At 39.1% G+C, this 20,378-nt stretch overlaps 1 protein-coding gene across 6 annotated transcripts in view; it reads left to right on the top strand.

Annotated features, from left to right (window-relative positions):
* Positions 1-20,378, top strand: part of SNCAIP (synuclein alpha interacting protein) — an 89,487-nt gene that overhangs the window by 43,344 nt on the left and 25,765 nt on the right. For all 6 annotated transcript variants that reach the window (XM_030969314.1, XM_030969315.1, XM_030969309.1 and 3 more), the window contains 4 exons: positions 3,688-3,760; positions 14,191-15,053; positions 16,680-16,859; positions 18,302-18,415. In XM_030969314.1, coding sequence (XP_030825174.1) covers positions 3,688-3,760; positions 14,191-15,053; positions 16,680-16,859; positions 18,302-18,415 — 1,230 coding nt within the window. The remainder of the gene's footprint in view (positions 1-3,687; positions 3,761-14,190; positions 15,054-16,679; positions 16,860-18,301; positions 18,416-20,378) is intronic.

Genomic DNA, 20,378 nt, shown 5'->3' with positions numbered 1-20,378 from the left:
TACTCCAGTGGTGAAACACGAGAAGTGGTGTTTAATTTTGCATGCAAAAAAAAAAAATTGAAATTATTAAATGAAGAGTTGAAACTAATTAATTTTAAATGCGGTTGAATAAGTATTAAGTCTTAAATTCTGTTCCAAGGAAGGAAGCAGTCTCAACTGCTTTTGATGTCCTGTTTAACCTTGAAATTTGCAGTTGAAGAAAAGTGAGAAGACATTACTGACTATTCCAACTGGAGCTAGATATGTGAGAAATCAATTCTAGTGAGAAGAGCAGGGAATGGATTGTTTTTATGGTTGGGAAAGGTCCACTTGAAAAAGTAATTTTATTTTTTTCGTGGATGAAAAGTTGGTTCTTTACATTTTAACCACAAAATACAAAAGGCAGAAATGTAAATTTGCCTAAATATCTTTGAGAACAGAGGTAAATGGGAGGAAATCTGTTAATGAAATCAAACCAATATTATTAAAATGAATAACAAATTTATAAACATCCAATAGATTTTTGGTGGTGGGATTACTAACTGAATACATTTTAGAGCAATGCTGAAACAGAAAAAAATCTGGTTTTCCAAGAAAGAGCAGGAAAAAGACAAAAAGAAAGACAGCTTTCTGTTTTTGAAGTTGTCTGACAAAATACATAGCAATAGAATACAAAAGACCTCTTTCTAATTGAATTACAAACTGTGTAATAGTTTAAACTACAACAGCTGGTCTTATGAAGCTACCATATTCCTTGGACACATGCTCCTTGGATTCTTTTAAGAATCTTACTAGACCAGTTCAACATTGCATTCTAAGTCTTGGTGCTGAAATAGCAAGATGTATAGCTTAACAGCTCAGGCTTTATTAAACAATAACTAAAGTGAAGGACAGCACATGGTGTTTGTCCAGGGATTAATTTGTCTTTAGTAGCATCCTTCTCGCCATCTCAGCTCTGTTCTTTTTTGCTTTAGGCTGTCATATCCTGAAGCAGTCACAGCCATACAGACAGCCCCTTGTTTAGTGGGGGTTGGAATCACTGGGTAGTTCTGGAGTAGTGCTACACGTTTTGATTAATAAGTTCAGTGTTGATCCTGGGAATACTTACGAGGGTTTCTTCTTGTGGGTGAGGTTTCTCAATACATCCCTGAATTAGGTCAGCAAGGGGAAAAAGTAGGGCCTGGGAGGTTTTCTAGGCTTAATGAAGTAACTACAGTCATTTGAGTAACAGTCTTAAACTTGCACCAGAAAAGTACATTACTCTGCAATTGGTCACATGAGCTTGAATTTAGATTATTTTGAATGAGATTGCCAGCTGTGCTTTAGAAACATGTCAAACACCGAATGACTAACTGTCAGCAAAACCCAAGACAATGTATCACTATTTCTTTTTTTTTGTGTGGAAAGTTTATATGGTTTCATATGTAGCTGTTTTGCTTCATTGGTCAACAGCACACCAACTAAAATGTCTGTTTCTTTGAAAACATATGGTGTTTATGTATTCTTAGAAAAATTTCAGTTGTGCTAATCCTAAATGCTTTTTTTTCTATTTAAGTTTCCAAAATACTGTTTTTATAGGGTCTTTTTTAGTATAAGCAAAGTAATTGATATTTCTTTCACAAACATAATGATTTTCATTTGTTTAAATGGAGATTCCTGTAACATTTAAGCATTTGATTAAGAAAGACTTGCTATAAAGCAACTACTTATCAGAATTGTCGTGGGTTTACAGGAAGCAGGTTTTCTGGGAATGGAGTGGCCAGAGGCCAATAGGTGTTCAGATTCTAAACTGGCACCAGGCTTGGCCACTGAGGGTGGGTGCGCCTCTGAGAACACAGGGGTTAGAAGCAGAGCACTCCCTTGGGCTCTCTCTTTGATTTCCGGCCAGCAAAGAGGCCAGGCCTCCCCTGCCTGGCTTCGAGCTGGGCGGGGGAGGGGAAACCTGCGCCCGGCAGAGGTAGGCCTGACCCCTCAAGATGGAAGGGTGGTGGGGGCACCAGGAGGCGTTGGGCACCCCCCCCAGGAGAGACAGAGGGAGAGAGGCCCCGAGAGGATTTGGGCAGCACCCCCCAGCCCCCAGAAGATGAGAGAGAAAGCTGGTAGGGGCCTGTGGCCTTGAAGTGATATCGGCTGTGGAGAAGGAGGGGGAAGGGGGGAGTGCAGCAGGGAAGGAGCCTGGCCGCGTGCAGGAGTTTGTTAACCCCTTTCTGGACAATGAAGAGCTCACAGAGCATTTGGACCTTTCCTGGAGGGGAGATGGAGTGGATGATAAAGAGGAAATGGGCAAGTGAATGACAGTCGGAGCAGTGAGTGAGGCTGGGAGAGTAAAGAAGAGGCTGGAAAGAGATGATGGAGTAGCTGGTTGCTGGACTCTTTTTGGTACAGCCATGGACAGAACCATGCTTCCTCACGACACAGAGGCTGCATGCAGCGGGGAGGCGATGGCTCAGAACTGAGAGGGTTCAGTGTTGGAGACCCCCCGGCCCCAGGGGGTAGACAAGTATGGGGGGACAAGAGGTCCCGAAAGTGAGAGACTGTGCTTTTTTGGAACTGGTCAAAGCACCCTTAAAAGGACAACCCTCGAAGCAGCTCTGGTCCATGCGCAGCAGTGAGAGCGCGGGACATGGAAGGAAGAGGTCACCATGGCCCTCCAAGAAGGACTCCTCTCCTCTTGATGGACTGGAATTGAGTATTTACAGGGTGATGGATGGAGAGTTGAAATTTGGAAGATGTATTGGAAATGTGGTGGGGGGAGGAGGAAATGTTTTTGTGGAGTTTTCATTTTCCAGGTGTGTGTGTGTGTGTGTGTGGTTTTTTTTCCTTTTGTAGTTTAGTTAATAAACCTTTTTTTTCTAAGGTAGAGGCCTGCTTTGCTTATTTCCTGGTCACATCTCACAGCAAACACCAGGGAAGTATATTTTCATGGGGCACTGGCATTGTGCCAGTGTCAAACCATGACAAGAATGTATGGTTTTATAACTCTGGATTCTATGTCTTTCTAAAGGTATTCCACAAGTATGTAAACAAAAAAATTCTGTTTAGTATAATACCTATGGCACCTGTGGGTTTTTTTATTTTCCATTTTTGAATGGTTAATGTGGAGAATAACATACTGATTCATATTAGATATGGGGTTTTTTGTAAATATTTTATTTATGTCAAAATAATAGTACAAATTTGCTTTAATAAAGCCCAGGTTAGAGAAATCAGCCTGTTGTCTGATATGTTTGGGTACGCACCCCCCTCTCTGGAATAAAATCTCTGCAGTGCAGATATTCTGCATCCCTTTTACATATCAGTTTGTGACAGCTTGAATTGTAATTTTTGAGCATGGTAATTGATGCACTGCAGCACCATAAAGGTGCGCAGGTGGGCAAAGTGAGACCCTTGAAGCCTGCATGTGGTCTGACCTCCAATGTATCTCACCTTGTGTTTGTGCCTTGAGGAGTGGTGACCTGCAGGAAGGAGAAATCTGAGGTGAGGAGACGCTTTGCTCTGGCTTTGAAAGTCTGTTTCATATGTCTCTGGGTGGGAAACAAAAGCAGGTGCCTTTTGCTTTTCTCATGCGACCTAAGACCATCAGACTGCCAGAAGCAGCCTTGGTTTGTAGATTTAGTTAGTGTCCATGACATTTGAACGTCTTGAAAATCTTACTTTTTGTCTTTTTTTAATTATTACCTCTATACATTTTGTTCTCCTTTTTTACAGTATTCTGTAACTTCTCTCAAGACCATCCCAGAATTATGTAGAAGGTGTGATTCACAAAATGAAGACAGATCAGGTATGATGCCCATTTTTGTCCACCCATACTATTCTAGGCTTTGTTTTAATCATGTACAATTTGGCAACAATAACTTCTTGGCAGTGTCCTGTTGTTTTGTTTTTTCTCATTTATGTACAGTGTTCTGGAAACATGAGTTTCTTTTTTTTTAACAGATGTTAGTTCATTAGAAGGAAAGAAAGTTCCAAAAAAGGATTTGGCTGTTTACAGATAAATGTAGGGCTTCATCTCAGCAGCTCCAAACCACAGTATGTGCAACAATTTACTTGAAAACCCGAGAAACCATTGGTGACAAGACGTAATAATGTAGGCGCCAATGAAAAAATGTTGGATACATTTACTACCCATATGGCCACGACCAGTCTGAGGGATGATGTTTTGCCAGAGTCTGAAACTGTATCAAGGATGCTACATGATAGAATCTACTCTAAGGCATACTGTAATAGTTAAGATTAAAGCAGAGTTTTTTAGTTTAATAGTGTAAACTAAATGAAGAATCATGGCATATAGATGAGAACCAGCTGGAGACCTTCCCCCTGCCCCCTGACAAAAAGTGCATTCATCATTGTTTTTCACTCTGTAAATCAGATTAATCCGCTTTCATTTTTCTCTTCCTGATGGAGGAGAAATGAATTGGTGAGAGAAGCATTTTTGTTGAGTTATGAAAAGTTTATTGTGCTTTTTTGATCTTTTAATTGAACTTTTGTTAATGTTGTTTCATCAAGTACTTTTATAACAGAAACAGGAGATCTGGAATTGATGGGATGATACAAGGACTTAAGAACCATGCTATACTTCAGCAACTTTTATTTCTATATTTCCTTTCAGACTTTTAAAAATTTCTACTGTGTTAAACTTAAGTGAAAACTTTCTGATTGCTACTTCTTCTAACACAGTTATTGGAGGCCATGTCACCACATGCCACTGTCCTTGGCAATAAAGAGAAGCAAAGCTCTCCTTACCATACTTACTTGCATATTACTTTCACAATACTTACTTGCCTACACAGGGTACAACAGTGGTTGCACTCACAGTATTACTTGTTGCAAGCAAGAGTAGGGCAGAAGTGTAATGGGTGAAGACTCTTGATGCACTCCCCTCAAATTGCCCTATCTCCTTCTAGCCCAGTCTCACCCCATCCTCCCCTCCATCCTCCCTTGCATATTCTCCTCTTTCTTCCCATCATACCCCTTTACATCCTTCTATCCTTCCCCTGTCTCATCCCTATCCCTTTTCTTCTGTCTTCTTCCTTCCATCTTGCTGTTTCTTCCCCCCATCCTCATCCCTTGCATCCTGACACCTTCCCCCTTTCTTCCAATTCCTTCCCTCTTCTTCTCCTTTCTTACCCATTCTTACTCCCACTCTCCCTGTTTTCCTATTGTCACACCGTTGCTCCACACTATTCTTCTCCCCCTCTTCTCTCATTACTCCTGCCTCCTTCTGTCCTCCTGCCTTGTTTTCACCCACTTCTTCCCCCCTCTGCTCATCCTTCTTCCCTACCATACTCCATAGCATTTAATCCCCCATTGCTCCCCACATGCTCCCACCATTCTCTCCCATATTCCTCCTCCCATTCTTCTATCTCCATTTAAAATTAAGGTAGTAGTCATGAAGTGAAATGTAATCCAACAGTAAGAATGAAATATTGGTTATGAGCTCTTTCTTTAGATTGTGGGATGCTGACAGCATCCCTTGTATCTGTCTTGTTCTGTGGTTGCCTCTGCAGATGGACATTTTTTGATTATGATTTTAATTAAATCAGTACTCATCTATTCCCTTAAAAAGGGGTTGACAGAAGCAAATACAGGAATTGCTGGAAAACAGTAGTAGCTCTGGGGAGTCTGCCAGTAGAAGTTAATTGCAGATTGTTTAAAAGTATTGAGTAAAAAAGAGGTCTTTTGCACTGATAGTAGTATTGGCAAAGTGGAAACAGTATTAAAAGCTGGGTTTTCTTGCTAGTCACCACTTATTTTGGTAAATTGGAGATAGTACTGAAATATTTTTATTTTTGCTCTCTTTTTTTCCTGAGTAATAATACAGTGCTGAACAGGAGTTCAGCATGTACAGACATGCATGATACAGACATGTATCACTTTACATGTCTATATAGATTTGAGTATCTCAAGTATCTTGAAATATCAACAAAGCTGGATTAGTCAACATTATATAAGGCTCCATTTGATAACTTTTCACAGTTGCTTTTGGCACAGTATTTTGCCTTCCCTATACTGTAGGTCATTAAAATAATGATGCCAAAGTATTGATGATGTGCACTATTTTTAATGAAAATTGATTATATAATAAATCTTTCATACTATAGCATGAAGCATTCATACTAATTTATATCTGCATTCCACTGTTAATTCAAGTAGTTACAAATAGAAAAACTCAGAGGTTTTATAAAGTGCTGATCTAGCTTTTTACCTCATACTGACTCCTGCTTACTTAGAGGTTGCATTTCTCCTTTAAAACAGAGAGGACTATGAAAGTAGCTGTCCAATAATTCTTTTTTTCAGAAGAACTAAAAGTTAAGCAAATGTTAACCGTAGGTAAGACATCATAACCTAAAAAACAATTGTCTGTCATCTTTCTCTTAGGAAAATATTTAGTTCACTAATACAGTTAAGAAAAAATTGTGGAGAAAGTAAGATTCGAATTTATACTTGAAAAAATAATTATATATATCTATATATACATATATACATAGGCAACAGTTTTCACCAGCAGAATTGTTGGAATAGATATAAACCAGACCCATTTCTTATTTCTTAACTATATGGCTAATAATATGGAAGTGTTACTATTCATTGTTTGCAGATAAGTTTGGTAAATAGCCCTGTCATTCCGATTTTCTTTCCCCCTTTCATGTAAACACTGAATAATAAGTTAGTCACATATGAAAGTATTTGGTTACCTTGTTTTCAACTTACTCCGAGCACTTTTAATCCTAGGCAAGTACTGATGTTTAGAAGTCAATGTGTCTTCTCTGGTATTTCACATAATTCCTTCAGCAGACTTTTTGGGTTTTTTTTAACTATTTCTGATGGCCTGTAACTTTTGCTTAGATTACTTGTTCTTTTGGAAAGGCAGGTATTAGAAAGTTTTCCCAATGTGTAGTTTTTCCTCCTTGAAATGCCACCATTGCCTCCCTTTGTTGGAGAGCACTGGCAGGTAGAGTGTATTGTTGGGAAGGTCCTGCTCCTGCCTCGCTCTTTTGCAAGATGTGCATGACAGCCATGAAACAACACAGTCTCCATCCTGTCTCAGAATCAAAGAATCACAAAATATTCTGACTTAGAGGGTGTCCACAAGGATCATCAAAGTCCAACTCCTGGCCCTGTACAGGACACCCCAAGAGTCACCCCATCTGCCTGAGAGCATTGCCCAAACAGTTCTCAAGCTCTGTCAGGTTAGTGCTGTGACCACTTCTTCGGGAGCCTGTTCCAGTGCCCAGCCACCCTCTGGGTGAAGAACTTTTCCTGATACCAAACCTAAACCTCCCCTGACAGAGTTTCATGCCATTCTCCTGAATCCTGTCACTGTCACCACAGAGAAGAAGATCAGTGCCTGCCTCTCTGCTTCCCCTCATGGGGGAGCTGCAGAACTGGAATGAGGTCTCCCCTCAGTCTCCTCCAGGCTGAACAGACCAAGTGACTTCAGCCACTCCACAAACGGTTTCCTCTCAAAGCCCTTCACCATCCTTGTTACCCTCCTTTGGACCCCCTCTAACAGCTCAATGTCTTTTTTGTGTTGTGGCACCCAGAACTGCCCCTAGCTCTTGAGGTGAGGCTGCCCCAGTGCAGAGCAGAGAGGGACAATCCCCTCCCTTGGGGATTGTCCCTTGCATGAGGCACAGCTGGCCATGCTGTGCCTGATGCACCCCAGGACATGGGGGCTCTCCTGGCTGCCGGAGCACTGCTGGCTCATGTTCAGCTTGCCATTGACCAGGAACCCCAGGTCCCTTTCCATGGCTCTGCACTCCAGCCTCTCATTCCCCAGTTTGTCCATTCATTCAGGGTTACCCCATCTGAGGAGCAGAATGCATCACTTTCCCTTCTTAAGCTTCATACAGTTGGTGATTGCCCAGGCCTCTGATCTGTCGAGGTCTCTCTGCAGAGCCTCTCTGTCTTCAGAGAGAGTAACCAGCTACTCCTTATTTTGTGTCATCTGCAAACTTCCTTAGTATTCCTTCAAGTCCTGCATCCAAGTCCCTTAAGACTTCTCGGAGTCCTTGGATTTAGGGAATTCTGACTCAGGAAAGTTCCAAGGGATCCTAGGAGCCAGTATATGTGTCAGTACCCTCAGATTACAGGGAAAGAGATACAGTATTGGCAAAAAATTGCAGGGAAAATCATGGTTTATCCACAATAAAGTATGATTAAGGGTAATTGTTTTTTCTGCGATCATGCATCAAGATAATGATCTTTTAGATAATGATCTATTAGGTAGCATAATAACCACTAAGCTGGACATTATCTCAGTTGTTTAGAGCAAGGTGCTAATTAACTCCAAGACTGTGGGTTTAAGCCCTGTACAGGCCATTCACTTAAGACCTGGACTCAATGATCCATGTGGATCCCTTCCAACTCAGAATATTCTGTGATTCTGTGATTTTTTTATCTTCAAAGATAAAAAATTAAAGAATGTGGTTTAGAAATGGACCAAGCTAGCACATTTTTCCTGAAATGAAGTATTAGCCAGAGTGCCCGTTGATTTCCAGCATTGTTTAATATAGACTGATGAACTGAAACAGAAATCAGTCCTTTGTGCTTTTGTTACTAAGCATGAAATTGGTTGTATTCTTTCTGGGCAAATTTTCTAAGGACGCTTGAATAAATGGTTCAAGACAACAGTGTTAAACAAGCTTCACTGAACTATGTCATTGTTGAAGTATATTCTGTCATCTGGGACAACTTTCAGTTGTCATTACATGGCTGTTTCAAATGAAGGCAAAATACTACTCTGGATCTTTATTCACTGATTGGTAAAAACAAATTCACTTTTAATGTCCAGCAGTTATCCTTCTGCACTGCTTGATTCATTCCCAAAGAAACTGCCATTTGAAAAATTATTCAAAATATTCGTTTTCTAATTGAGAAAAATAAATCAATGAGCAGAAAATTTCTGTCTCAATTTCTGTCTCAAGCTCTTGGTAGTTTTTAGTTGTATGAGAAAATAAAGTAAAATTTGATTTGGAAGCAGTGTTAAAAACCATCCATTTCACAGACTTGTATTCTATATTCTATATTCAAGACTATACTCTCCAAATATCTCCCAGGTAAATATGTCTGAAACAATAAAATACTGATTGGATCATTCCTTGGTAGAATACTGAAGAATTTTCTTAGTAAAAAGCCAATTGTGCTAGCTACATATAAGTTCTTTTCCTACCAAATTTTTGCATCCTCCCTCCTCTTTTTTCACACATTTTGTGTCAGAATGACTTCTTCTGATTTTTCATTAGAACTTTGTTTGCTATCTTCCTTTTATGTCCATAGATCACTCTATACAAGAGTAAACCAAATTTATTAATTTCAAAATTTTCTTTGCTTTTCCTTTATTATCTATTCGAGAATGACAGCTTTTGTATTATTCCTCCTCAAACCAAGATAAGAAAAAATATTCATTCACTGAGACACAAATTGTTTGAATTACCTGGAGAAGATGCACTGTTATTTAAAAGCATTAATTATTATTTACCCTGTATACTCTTCCTTTTTTCTTTAGAGTGACTCGAAATTCCATTTAAATGGGAGCAAACCCTCTCCATTTTAATCTGTGCAGGGTTGTTCTTTAATTGAGGTTCCCGTGCTATAAGAGTTCACGTTAAAGAACTCCAGTATGTATTCCTGGTACAGGTTATTGATATATTAAAACTGTAAAACAGTGCCACCTTCAGTCAAAATGAATTCAGTTAAATATGAATTTTGTGATATTAATAAAGGAGTAAATAGATCCTTGGATCTGGCTCTGATTTTCCACTGATTTGTAAGAGACACCCATTCCTCTATCACTTGGAGCCCACATACTCCTCTAAGTGTTGGTGATACATTGGTGATTACAAACATGAGTTTTTGGAAAGTTTCCCTAGTGTAGTCAACACGTCAGCACCTGTATACAAAGTCAGAATCACAATGCTTTGTCTTACCTGAATTAATGCAGGTGTTATTTGATTCAAGTCTCTGCTGAAGGCATATCACAAGGAAGAAGCTCAGGCATTTCTTTCAGATGACAGTAAAACTCCAAATACGAAACTTTGTGTAGATTTGCTGCAGGTCCCCTCCTAATATTACATGAGCATTAAGTTGAAATACTGCATTAAAAAAAGTATGGACAGTTGTCAATGCTATTCACAAGCTTTCTTAAAGTAAAACATGATACTGATATTTTCATTATACTCAGGACAATTTAGAGGCTTTTTTGTGTTTGGCATTTGACTGTAAGTATCACAGAAACTGCCTGTCACAAGTGTAAAATATCTGTGCAGGAGGTTATCTTGATGATTGGAGAAAACTCAGTTACCCTGTAGTTCTACAGATTCTCGTATACCAGATACTCCACCTCTCACCATTCTCTAGACACAGAGGTGATTGAAAAATACTCTGAAGTCAACAGATGCTTCTTAATGGAAACATGTTATAAGGATCAATTTTGATTCCTGAAAATAGAATCAGGTGGGGATTAAATTGAAAGATAAGTTGCTTCCTAGTTGTCCCCTTTTCTGCTTATTTGCCCCCAGTAGTTCTAGGACATCTGTAAGTAAATAAATTTATAAGAAAACCTATAAATAAGCCTGCAGGCCTCTGGACTCATTTGCATTTTGTCTTCCCCAAAAAAAAAAAAAAATAGAGCACAATATATAGTGAGGAACTACATCTGCAAATTTGGCTCTTGCAGGTTTTTGCCAGATAAAGTTTTTTTTTGTGCCAAAGAAATACTTTGACACCTCAGGTCTATCAGGCAGCTAACACTTCTTTACCAACGCGAAAGAAGTCTGCAATTTCTGTATTCCTCACTCTTTTTGCCTCAGTAACACAACAGTAGAATTATTCAAGTCTCTTATATTAATGAGTAAAAGTTTGGGAGATAATTTTGACACATAGTTGGGGAAAAAAAATTTTCATCTCTTTTTAGGAGTATACCAGAATTATTTCTCAGATTCTGGAATCAAACTAGCTGCTCTGTATTCTAGCCCCCTGCCTTAAACTCAGGCCATCTTTTACTGTTGTTTATAAAATAATCAAACAGTATTTATTTGACCCAGACTTTTAATGGCCCCTGTCTGAGTTCATAAGTATGGAGAGATGAGCAAGAGGCTTTTCCTCTGGAGCATCTGTTTAAGACTACTCAGCATAACTCCTGCTGTGCTGGTGCTTTGGGAGCTATAGGCAGCGCTTGCTTTTGCTTTTTTGGGGAGCAAGCATCTGAAAGCAGAAAGAAAGAGATTCAAGCCATGTCCCAGCCCACTCCAGGCTATGACTGCAGTGTCATGGAGAGGGAAATCAAGCTCTAACTGCCTAAGGACTGATGTAGCTCCCAAGGAGTAAATGGCGCAAAGAAATTCTGTGTCTGCTAGTCTGACATGCTTTCATCCCTTCAGCTATATGGTTAAATACTATGTTCTAGTCCTTTGTTAAAAACAGTGGAAATTTATCATCTCAGTTAAGTGAAGAGGATAATTTTAAGTCAGTAAAAATATTGCTAACTGCTTTTGGTGTTGCAGTTTGGTTCTTTTTCCCTGGAAAAGCTGTGTTTGTAAGGAGATATTGATAAAAAATACAATGAAAAATGAAAGTACCTTACTCTGCTCTAACTTTAATGAAAGAAAGGAGAAGTACATGACTTCATCATTATCTGAGGCAGATTTGTAACAAACATCATTGCTTCTTCTCAGTGCCTGATTTTACAGTTTGGTCCCCAGTGGTTTATGTAAATGCATGTTATTAAAGTTAAAAAGTGGAGAAAGTGAAGCAACAAAATAAATGTAAACTTAAATAAAGTGACGACAAACAAAATGCTGATACCTTTTCCTCTGTCTAGACCCCTGTGTTGAAAGCAGTGTTTTCATAAAACTCAGACAGAATTCATTTCCATACTGAGTGCTTAATAGTTCCTGTCAGAACAAAACAGCTGGGAAACATATGGTATCCATTTCCCAGTATCACTTGGAAAAAATTTCACATGTAAATAAAACCAACATAAAAGTGTAGGCCTTTGAACCTAGAATCTTATACAATACATAAATAAGTCAGTACAATGCATTCTTTGTATTGGCCCACTAAGTTACATGCCTTTTGATTATTATTATTTTTATTACTTCTTCGGAAATGTTTTCTTAAGCACTTCCAAAAGTATTAATGTAATTTTCAGACATCCATAACTACTAAGCCATACTAATCTTTTGCTTCAGATATTAATGTTGCACTGAAAGTGTATATATCTGTTTCCTTAGGAAGGTGTTCATGGCAAATTGTGTGTTTTGACCACAAATTAGATCCCACTGATATGCAGTTAGCACATGTTATAAATCTGCTTTGTTTAAACAGCATTCTTGACTTTCAGACTGCATTAACTCTTAGTGTACATTGAAAGGCGTGTAGTAACTGCCTAAATGCTTCTGTGGTTTTAGTGCTGTCCCTCAACTGAAAATAACAAGAGAAAGAAAACTATTTGCCAGAATTCCACTTACTATGACGATCATCAATATTACCAGAGGGGACTATTTCTGAAAGAGTACAAATTCAGTAGGATTGGGTTCAAGTTCAGTAGAATTAAGGGTTCAGTTGACTTGAGCTCCTTCCCTTCTCTCAAGTCAGATTCACTACTCAAACTGTCCTGCAGTGCACTGAAATAATTGCCTGGAAGGTCCAGAGCTATAGATATGGATGTGGATGTGGGTGTGAGTGTACACAGGTTATAGATATAAGGGATGGAAAGTTTGGCAGAAAAGCCAACAGAGAGAGGAGAAGTTCAGAAGGAACATCATATCTCAATAAGTAGGCTTAATTTTTAGATCAGAGAATCACAGAATTGTTTAGGTTGGCTAGAGCAGGTTAAGCCAGGTCTGTGTCCAGTTGAACTCTATCTCTAATGATGGAGATTTCAAAAATCTCTGGGCAACTATGCCAGTGTTTGACCAGCCACACAATTTAAAAAGTGTTTTCTTGTGCTCAGATAGAATTTCTTATATTTCACTTAGTGCTGGCTGCCTCTTGTCTTGTCACGGAAAAGAGCCTTGTTACCTCTTCTTAATGATGAGATTCCTCCTGACCCTTTCCTTTCCCAAGCTGAACTGTCCCAGCTCTCAGTTGATGTTTATGAATTTCTAGTTCTTGTAAGAAAAATACATCTTCCAGAGGAAACAGGCCTTAACAACTGAGTTGTTATTGGTGCTAAAACAAATCCACTAAAAAACTTTGGCTAACTCTTTTGGTGCCCTCTCAGAAAATCATTCTACTCTTATGATGCCTCTCAGTGCAGAGCAGAGTACACACTAACATAGTTGGACCAGACCCCTGTAAATGCCACTAGGCTATTACTTGCAGAACAGCTCAGGTTGAAGGGACCACAGCAGGTCATGTGGTCCAATCTCCCTGCTCAAGCAGGGCCATCCCAGGGCATGTGGCACAGGATTGTGTCCAGGTAGTTCTTGAATATCTACAGTGAAGGAGATTCCAGAACCTCTCTGGGTAACCAGTTCCAGTACTCAGTCACCTGCACAGTAAAGGAGATCTTCCTCAAGTTTGGATTGAATTTCCTGTGCCTCAGTGTTTGCCCATTGCCTCTCCTGCTATTGCTGGGCACCACTGAGCAGAGCCTGGTCCCTCCTCGTGAAGCCCTCCCTTCTGATACTCATAGACATTGATGAGGTCCTGCCCCAGTTGTCTCTTCTCAAGGCTGAACAGGCACAGCTCCCTCAGCCTTTCCTGGTAAGAGAGACAGTCCTGTCCCTTACTAACAGGGACAGCCTGGACCCAGTCCAGGAGCTCCATGTCTCTCTTGTACTGAGGAGCACAGAACTGGACGCAGTACTCCAGATATGGCCTCATCAGGGCCAAGTAAAGGGTGAGGAACACTTCTAGATTATTGCTGGCAATACTTTTCCTGATGCACCCCAGAATGCCATTGGCCTTCTTGGGTACCAGCACACATTATTGGCTCACAGATAACTTATTTTCTTGGTTAGAACTTGATTAGAACTAATTATTTGTAATTATTACATTATATATCCTTGAGGAAAGTTTTTTTTTAGGAATGTAAAATTCTTCAGTTTTGATAGTGTTGCCATTAAATCTGTTTAGATATGAATCTGGCATGTTATCATATAATTCTTGTTCCCGGTATTTGGCCAGGTGTGTCTTTAAAAGCATGCTATCGTGTCACATGTCAGGTAGCACTCACTGCTAAATCAAATTCCTTTATTTCTCTAGTTTCCAGCAGCAGCTGGAACTGTGGGGTCTCAACTCTTCTTGGAAGTGCACAGAAACCAACAGGAATTGCAGATGTGTGCAATAAATTCAGACCAGTGAAGAGGGTTTCTCCATTAAAGCACCAGCCAGAAAGCTCTGAGAACAATGAAAGTGATGACCAGAAGAACCAGAAGGGAGAATACCAGAAAGGCAGTGATTCTCAGTCTGCACCTCCAAATGATGACCAGAGTCCAGGAGAAGGAGAGAGCCTTAAAAGCAAAGGCACCGAGCCTGCTGTTCTGCTTGGGGAGCTGGAGCACTATGACCTGGATATGGATGAAATTTTGGATGTGCCTTATATTAAATCAAGTCAGCAACCTGTTCCTTTTACAAAGGTAGCTCCTGAGAAAAAACTTTTAAGTGTGTGTTCAACTGTGAACGGTCTAAGTGTCAAGACCTGTCCTGCAGGGAGCGCGGAGAGCTCGCCTGCTGGCGGGACGCAGTTCTGTGTGCTGTCTCCTGTGAAAGGCGCTCAGCTGAGAAAAACACAGCCCATTATCCTTGATCAGCACAAGCATTCAGCCGAAGAATTAGAGCTTTCTCAGCCTCTAGTTAAGTGTAGCTCAGCCCATGAATCTGACGCCCAAGGCAAGGGCTTCTTCAGCAGGACACTTGCTGATCCTCTTGGTCACAAAGCTGAGAAGACCATGCCGAACTGCCACCGGAGGACTTTCCACCTGCAGACAGCAGTGGCAGAAAGCAAGCAGCTAGAGGAGCTGAGTATGAACTGGAGCAGTGCAGGGGGCCCAGAAGAGAGGAGTGAAGAGGTGAAAAAAATTAAGAGCATCTTAAACATTGTAAAGGAAGGCCAAATATCTTTACTGGTAAGTATCATCTTTTTCATAACAAACATAGAATAAAAGTGATCTATGATGTTGTTTATTAGGCTAGCTAAGCTGATATTCATATCAAGTGCCCTTTTTATCTTGTAGACTCCTTAGAAATTAAGCTTATGGGCTTCCAAATGCAAAGTATTAATATTTGAATAAAATATGTAGCAAAACCAAGATACTAGTTTTATGTATGCATGGCCAAGATTGCTGTTTTATGCAGTACACTGAAATTATAAAGAAGGCAGACATTTTAACTAATAGGATCATTTAAATATCAAATTTAAATCCAAACAGTTTTGCCTTTCACATTTGTGGGTCACTTTGCTCAATTATTGCTGGTTTACCATTATTGTTATATAGAAGTTGATGATGGGAACAGAGAGGCTTCTGTTGTATTCTGATTATTATTCAGGAGTATTTACGCTGTCTTGTTGCAGCAGCATTCTCAGGGAGGAGCTTTCTGTAAAGCCTTGTTGGCCTCTGACCCATATGAAGGTTTTTTTAGTAAATTCTAGCACTGTGATCAGGCACTGTCAATGTTGGTTTCCAAAGTAACTGGCTGCAAGTTAGCACAATGATGCAGAGCATGTGATCTCCACATGGAGCAGCTGGTGAAGGCACAGTGTATGTATAAAAACTGTTTTTGTTAGATTTTTGTTTAGCTTCTCTGCTTAGCAGTCTAACTCAAGCACAAAGGCATGCCATTAACATAGAAACAAGGACAAAGGAAGATATTCAAAACTAGACAGAGGCAGAAGAGAATATTAGATTACTCATTAAGAAATAAAAGCAAGATAAATTTGTCCTGAAATAGAAATTGGGGGAAAAAAGAGGACATCATAGGTAAGAAAATATGTATTTTTTCCAAAGTGGTTGAAACCTCTTCATGAAGTACACTCATGGAACAATACTCTGGCAAGACTGCATAACTCTAGGAACTTTGTTATTGCTACTTCTTGACTCTGTCTTCAATCATCTGTTTTTCTTTTGGAGTTTCTCAATCCAATTATTTTGTCTTTAAATTAGAATCGGGCAGAAATAATGTATTACATCATAGTGGTGTTGAACTTTGAGTAAATATCTCAACAGTTTTTTTCATGGAAAAAACCCATCACACCAAAGTCTTCTGTCATGTGCTTTAACTGTGTTTTAAATGGTGCTAAGCATAAGCTGTCACTTTTGTGATGAGCAAAATTAGTCAGGAATGTCTTTCAGAAGTCATGAATATTTTCTCTTCAATTACATATCAATATAATGCCAAAAAAAATTAAAAGGAGAGAAAACTCAAAATAGACAGAAATTATTAATTTATGGGTATTTTTGCAGTTACCGTATTGACTAGACTAGCGCAAAGAATTGAAGGCACTTAAGATCTTGCGCTGTTGCATGACATTTACATGAGGAGAGAAACTTCATGATTAATCAAGCCACTGAACATCCCACTTCTGTCCTAATGCTAGTAGTATCCAGGTTCTGTACAGTGAAGTGAAAAGCTCTGGATTTTGACTTGTAAAAGAACATGCCTATTGGGAAACCTATTGGCTTGTGTCTGGGGCTGTGAGGATAAATGTATCTTTTTATCCTTAGTTGTAACTAACATACGGCTTTTTTTAACAGCCACATTTAGCAGCAGATAATCTGGATAAGATCCATGATGAATGTGACAACAATCTGTTGCATGTAGCAGCATCAAAGGGACATGCAGAATGCCTGCAGCATCTCACTTCTTTGATGGGTGAAGACTGTTTGAATGAACGAAACATTGAGCAGCTAACTCCAGCTGGGCTAGCAATAAAGGTAACAGGCCCTTTCTCTACTGTTAGGCGACATAAAGGTCGTTTAGTTTCCTCTTTTGATGGCAGTAGAAATGCATCCAGCAGGATGTTATTTTTCAGGCTTTATAAGTGAGGGGAAAAAAACCCCTGTTGGCTGGTACTATATAAGCAAAGGAAAATGGATTACTACACAAGATGTAATATCCACTGTATAATAGTGACAGTTTTCACATTGTTATCAATGCATATACATTAATTTTTAAATCAGTCTACTGAATCTAGAGACTATTTGTTATATTTCAAGCAGCTTTCATTTAACTTGGATTCAGTTGTTTCTTTAAGGAGCATAACAGTTTCTTGTTTTTTTTACAAGTACTGGTATAGTCTTGTAAGACAAGTGTAAGAACAAGTTTACAAAGCATAAAAGCACCTTGAGGTGAAAATTCCTGGTTGTCCAAAGCAGTTGATGATTTACCCATAGTGGTTCTGGTTCTTTAGTGAGAGTGAATGGTTAAATGTCATTCCTTTAATCCTCTAAATACCTCAGGGACAAAGAAGGGAAGGGGTGAGACATAATACAAGAGTTTCTGTTTCTTTGAGGGGGTTTATTGTTACTTTCTTCCTGGCAAAGGTTTGGAAGCTGAGAAGACTGGTGGATTCCAGCCTGCAGTTTTGCATATTTAAAGCATCATTTCAATGACCTAGGGTCCTAGTGCAGGTGTCAGGGTAGGGGTTTTTTATTTTTCTGGACCAAGCTATATGATTAGAAAATTAAATTGATCCTAGTTGTACTAATAAAATGCTCTGAAATCTTGGCCTGTATCACACTGTATATTTACAATCTGCCAGTTTAAAGTCTCAGAAAATTTTTGCAATTTTTCTTCCTTGTTTATTCAAGGTGGGTATATGATGTATTTGTAAGCCAGTAAATTCTAGTACTTATCGCTTTTGTGGAAAAGAGGTGCACACCCCATATAATACAAGATTATGGGAGTTACAGTGGTATAAAGGAAGAGCAAGAAAAATAAATATCATTGTACCAGCGTTGAAGACCACTCTGGAAGTAAGAATAAAGAACCACAAGTTTTAGTTAAGCCAGATGACTTAAAGGCTCTTACAGAACTTTGCAATGACCCAGGACATGTCCAGTTATGTAAGTCATCATTAGAAATACTTGTGCTAGGGCACCCTCACTTGCAGGAAGAACTCCAACACATTCATACTCTTTTCTGTGAATGACAAAGAATGTTCAAGTATTATTGGAAGTAAAGGAACCAAATGTTAAATAAGCCAGCCTTTCTGCAGAAAAGGACAAAAGGTGTTATTGGCTTATTCTTTAAATTCTTAAACAAACTGGAAAGTTCTAATAATTCTGATAAACCTTTTGCTCTCTAGTAGATGTGTTTAGAATGGAAACAGCTAGATTTTAGAATGGAATCTAGACTTTTTTTTTTGCTTGTTTAGAATGGTCAGCTGGAGTGTGTTCGGTGGATGGTGAGTGAAACGGAAGCTATTGCAGAACTCAGTTGCTCGAAAGACCACCCAAGCCTTATTCATTATGCAGGTTGCTATGGCCAGGTATGACTTTCTTTTTCTTCTTCAAATGGATTACTTAGATGCTTGTACAAGAATTCGAATTAAAGTGTGTATGTCATTTTGTGGCTTTTAATTAAGATGTTCTGAATTAGTTGAAGTAGAGCAAAATCTTTCCTAACTTAACCTGTGTAATTTTTTCAGCATTTTCCCCTGTGAAGTTGTTTGTTTGTTTGTTTTTTTGGTTGTTTGGGTTTTGGTTTTTGGTTGTTTGGGTTTTGATTTATAAGGTTTGAATAATGGCAAGGAGAAGATTAACTGGCATATTAGGTCAACCAATAAATCCTAAGAATGTCTACAGAAATTAGCTGTTGTCTAGAGGACTCATAGGATACATCAGAAGAGCAACAAAATTTTGCAATTTAAGAATTCATTGTATTGCCAGTGAAGTATGGTAGAACTTGAACATCATCTGTCTAGCTTTAGCCGCTTTAGTTGAAAACTACATACAAAAGTAGGTAGTAGATTCTGTAGATTCACAGAATATCTGTAGATTCACAGAATATTCTGATTTGGAAGGGACCCACAAGGATCATCTAATCCAGCTCTTAAATAAATGGCCCATATAGGGCTTGATCCCATAAGCTTGCTGTTACTAGTACCATGCTCTAGCCAGCTGAGCTAATTGTAAATCAATCCTGTTTCACATCTAACTTGTCTATTAATATTACAATGAGACAGCACAGGAGTACAGCATTCCAGTGTTTTGCTAATATCTGGAGGAACATTTATGCCAGTTACTTACACTACATTGTCTTCCCACAATGTCTGTTTTCTCCTAAGTAGATCTTGCAATAACCCATCTTCAAGGGACCTTCTCCAGGATCTACTGTGAAAGAAATAGTGATCAGTTATTCTTCTCTAATCTCTTTGGCAGATGGACCATTTGATCCCACAGTTTCTTTGATAGACATTTAAGATAAATCATGGAATCACAGAATCATAGTCTGGTTTGGGTTGGGATCTTAAAGATCATCCAGTTCCAACTCCCCAGACATTGGCACAGACACCAAACCTTACTGATTTTGTGCGAATGCTTTTTACTCTTCTTAAGAGACAGCAAACAAAATATAACCACTAAGAAAATCAGTTCTTTGCTGTGTGTGGTTGTCTCATTAAATGCCATACAATTATTGTGGCATATTTCTGCTGCTAACTGCTTCTGTCCAAGCATGAATTTACTGTAAGGGTAGGGAAGGAGAGGAGGCAGGTTTGGACAGCTGTGGTGCTGGGAGTCTACTTTTTCTCCTGCTGTTTCCATAGGCACAGAGACGCCCTTGTTTTCATGCTGTGCAAAGATCTCATTTTTTCTGCACTTCTCTACTATACAGATGTTACTGGTGTGAGACAGGACCCTGCTGGATATATGGATTGCTGGTGTTAGCAAGCTTGCTGTAAACCCAGCACTGAGGATAGAGAATATGTGAGCCAGATCAAAACAGGAATAGAGAAAAGAGTGCTTCCTACTAGGAAGAAAAAGTTTGGAAGAGAAAGTTGCATATGAACTTAAATTCATATCTTCACTTGATTAATCTGATTTTGTCCTCATCTCTAAAGATATTTATATAAACTAAAGCCAGTGAAGTTTTGGAGTTTTTTCGTGAGCTATGCTATTTACTGCCAGAAACAGATCTGGCACACTTTATCTAGATTCTTTTCAAAGCAGAACGGAAGCTCTACCACTTGAAAAACACCAACCACAGTCAGCCACCCATGAAATTTGAAAAGGTGATATATAAATTGCTGCCAAATTTTCTTAGTTAGCTGAATGCCAGACAAAGTTCATATGTAGTGCTGATTATATATTTTTTTATAATCCATAAACAAACTTCAAATGTGAGGGTATATTGAGGCTGAAGGGGTGCCAGACTATCTTACCCAACTGTGTTAAGAAAAAAAAAACCTTTGAGAAATTTAAATGCTTACTTGGCGCTGTCCTGGAAGCTTT

This window comes from Camarhynchus parvulus, chromosome Z (assembly GCF_901933205.1).
Source record: "Camarhynchus parvulus chromosome Z, STF_HiC, whole genome shotgun sequence".
Lineage (NCBI taxonomy): Eukaryota > Metazoa > Chordata > Aves > Passeriformes > Thraupidae > Camarhynchus > Camarhynchus parvulus.
This window is presented reverse-complemented; position numbering and strand designations above follow the sequence as displayed.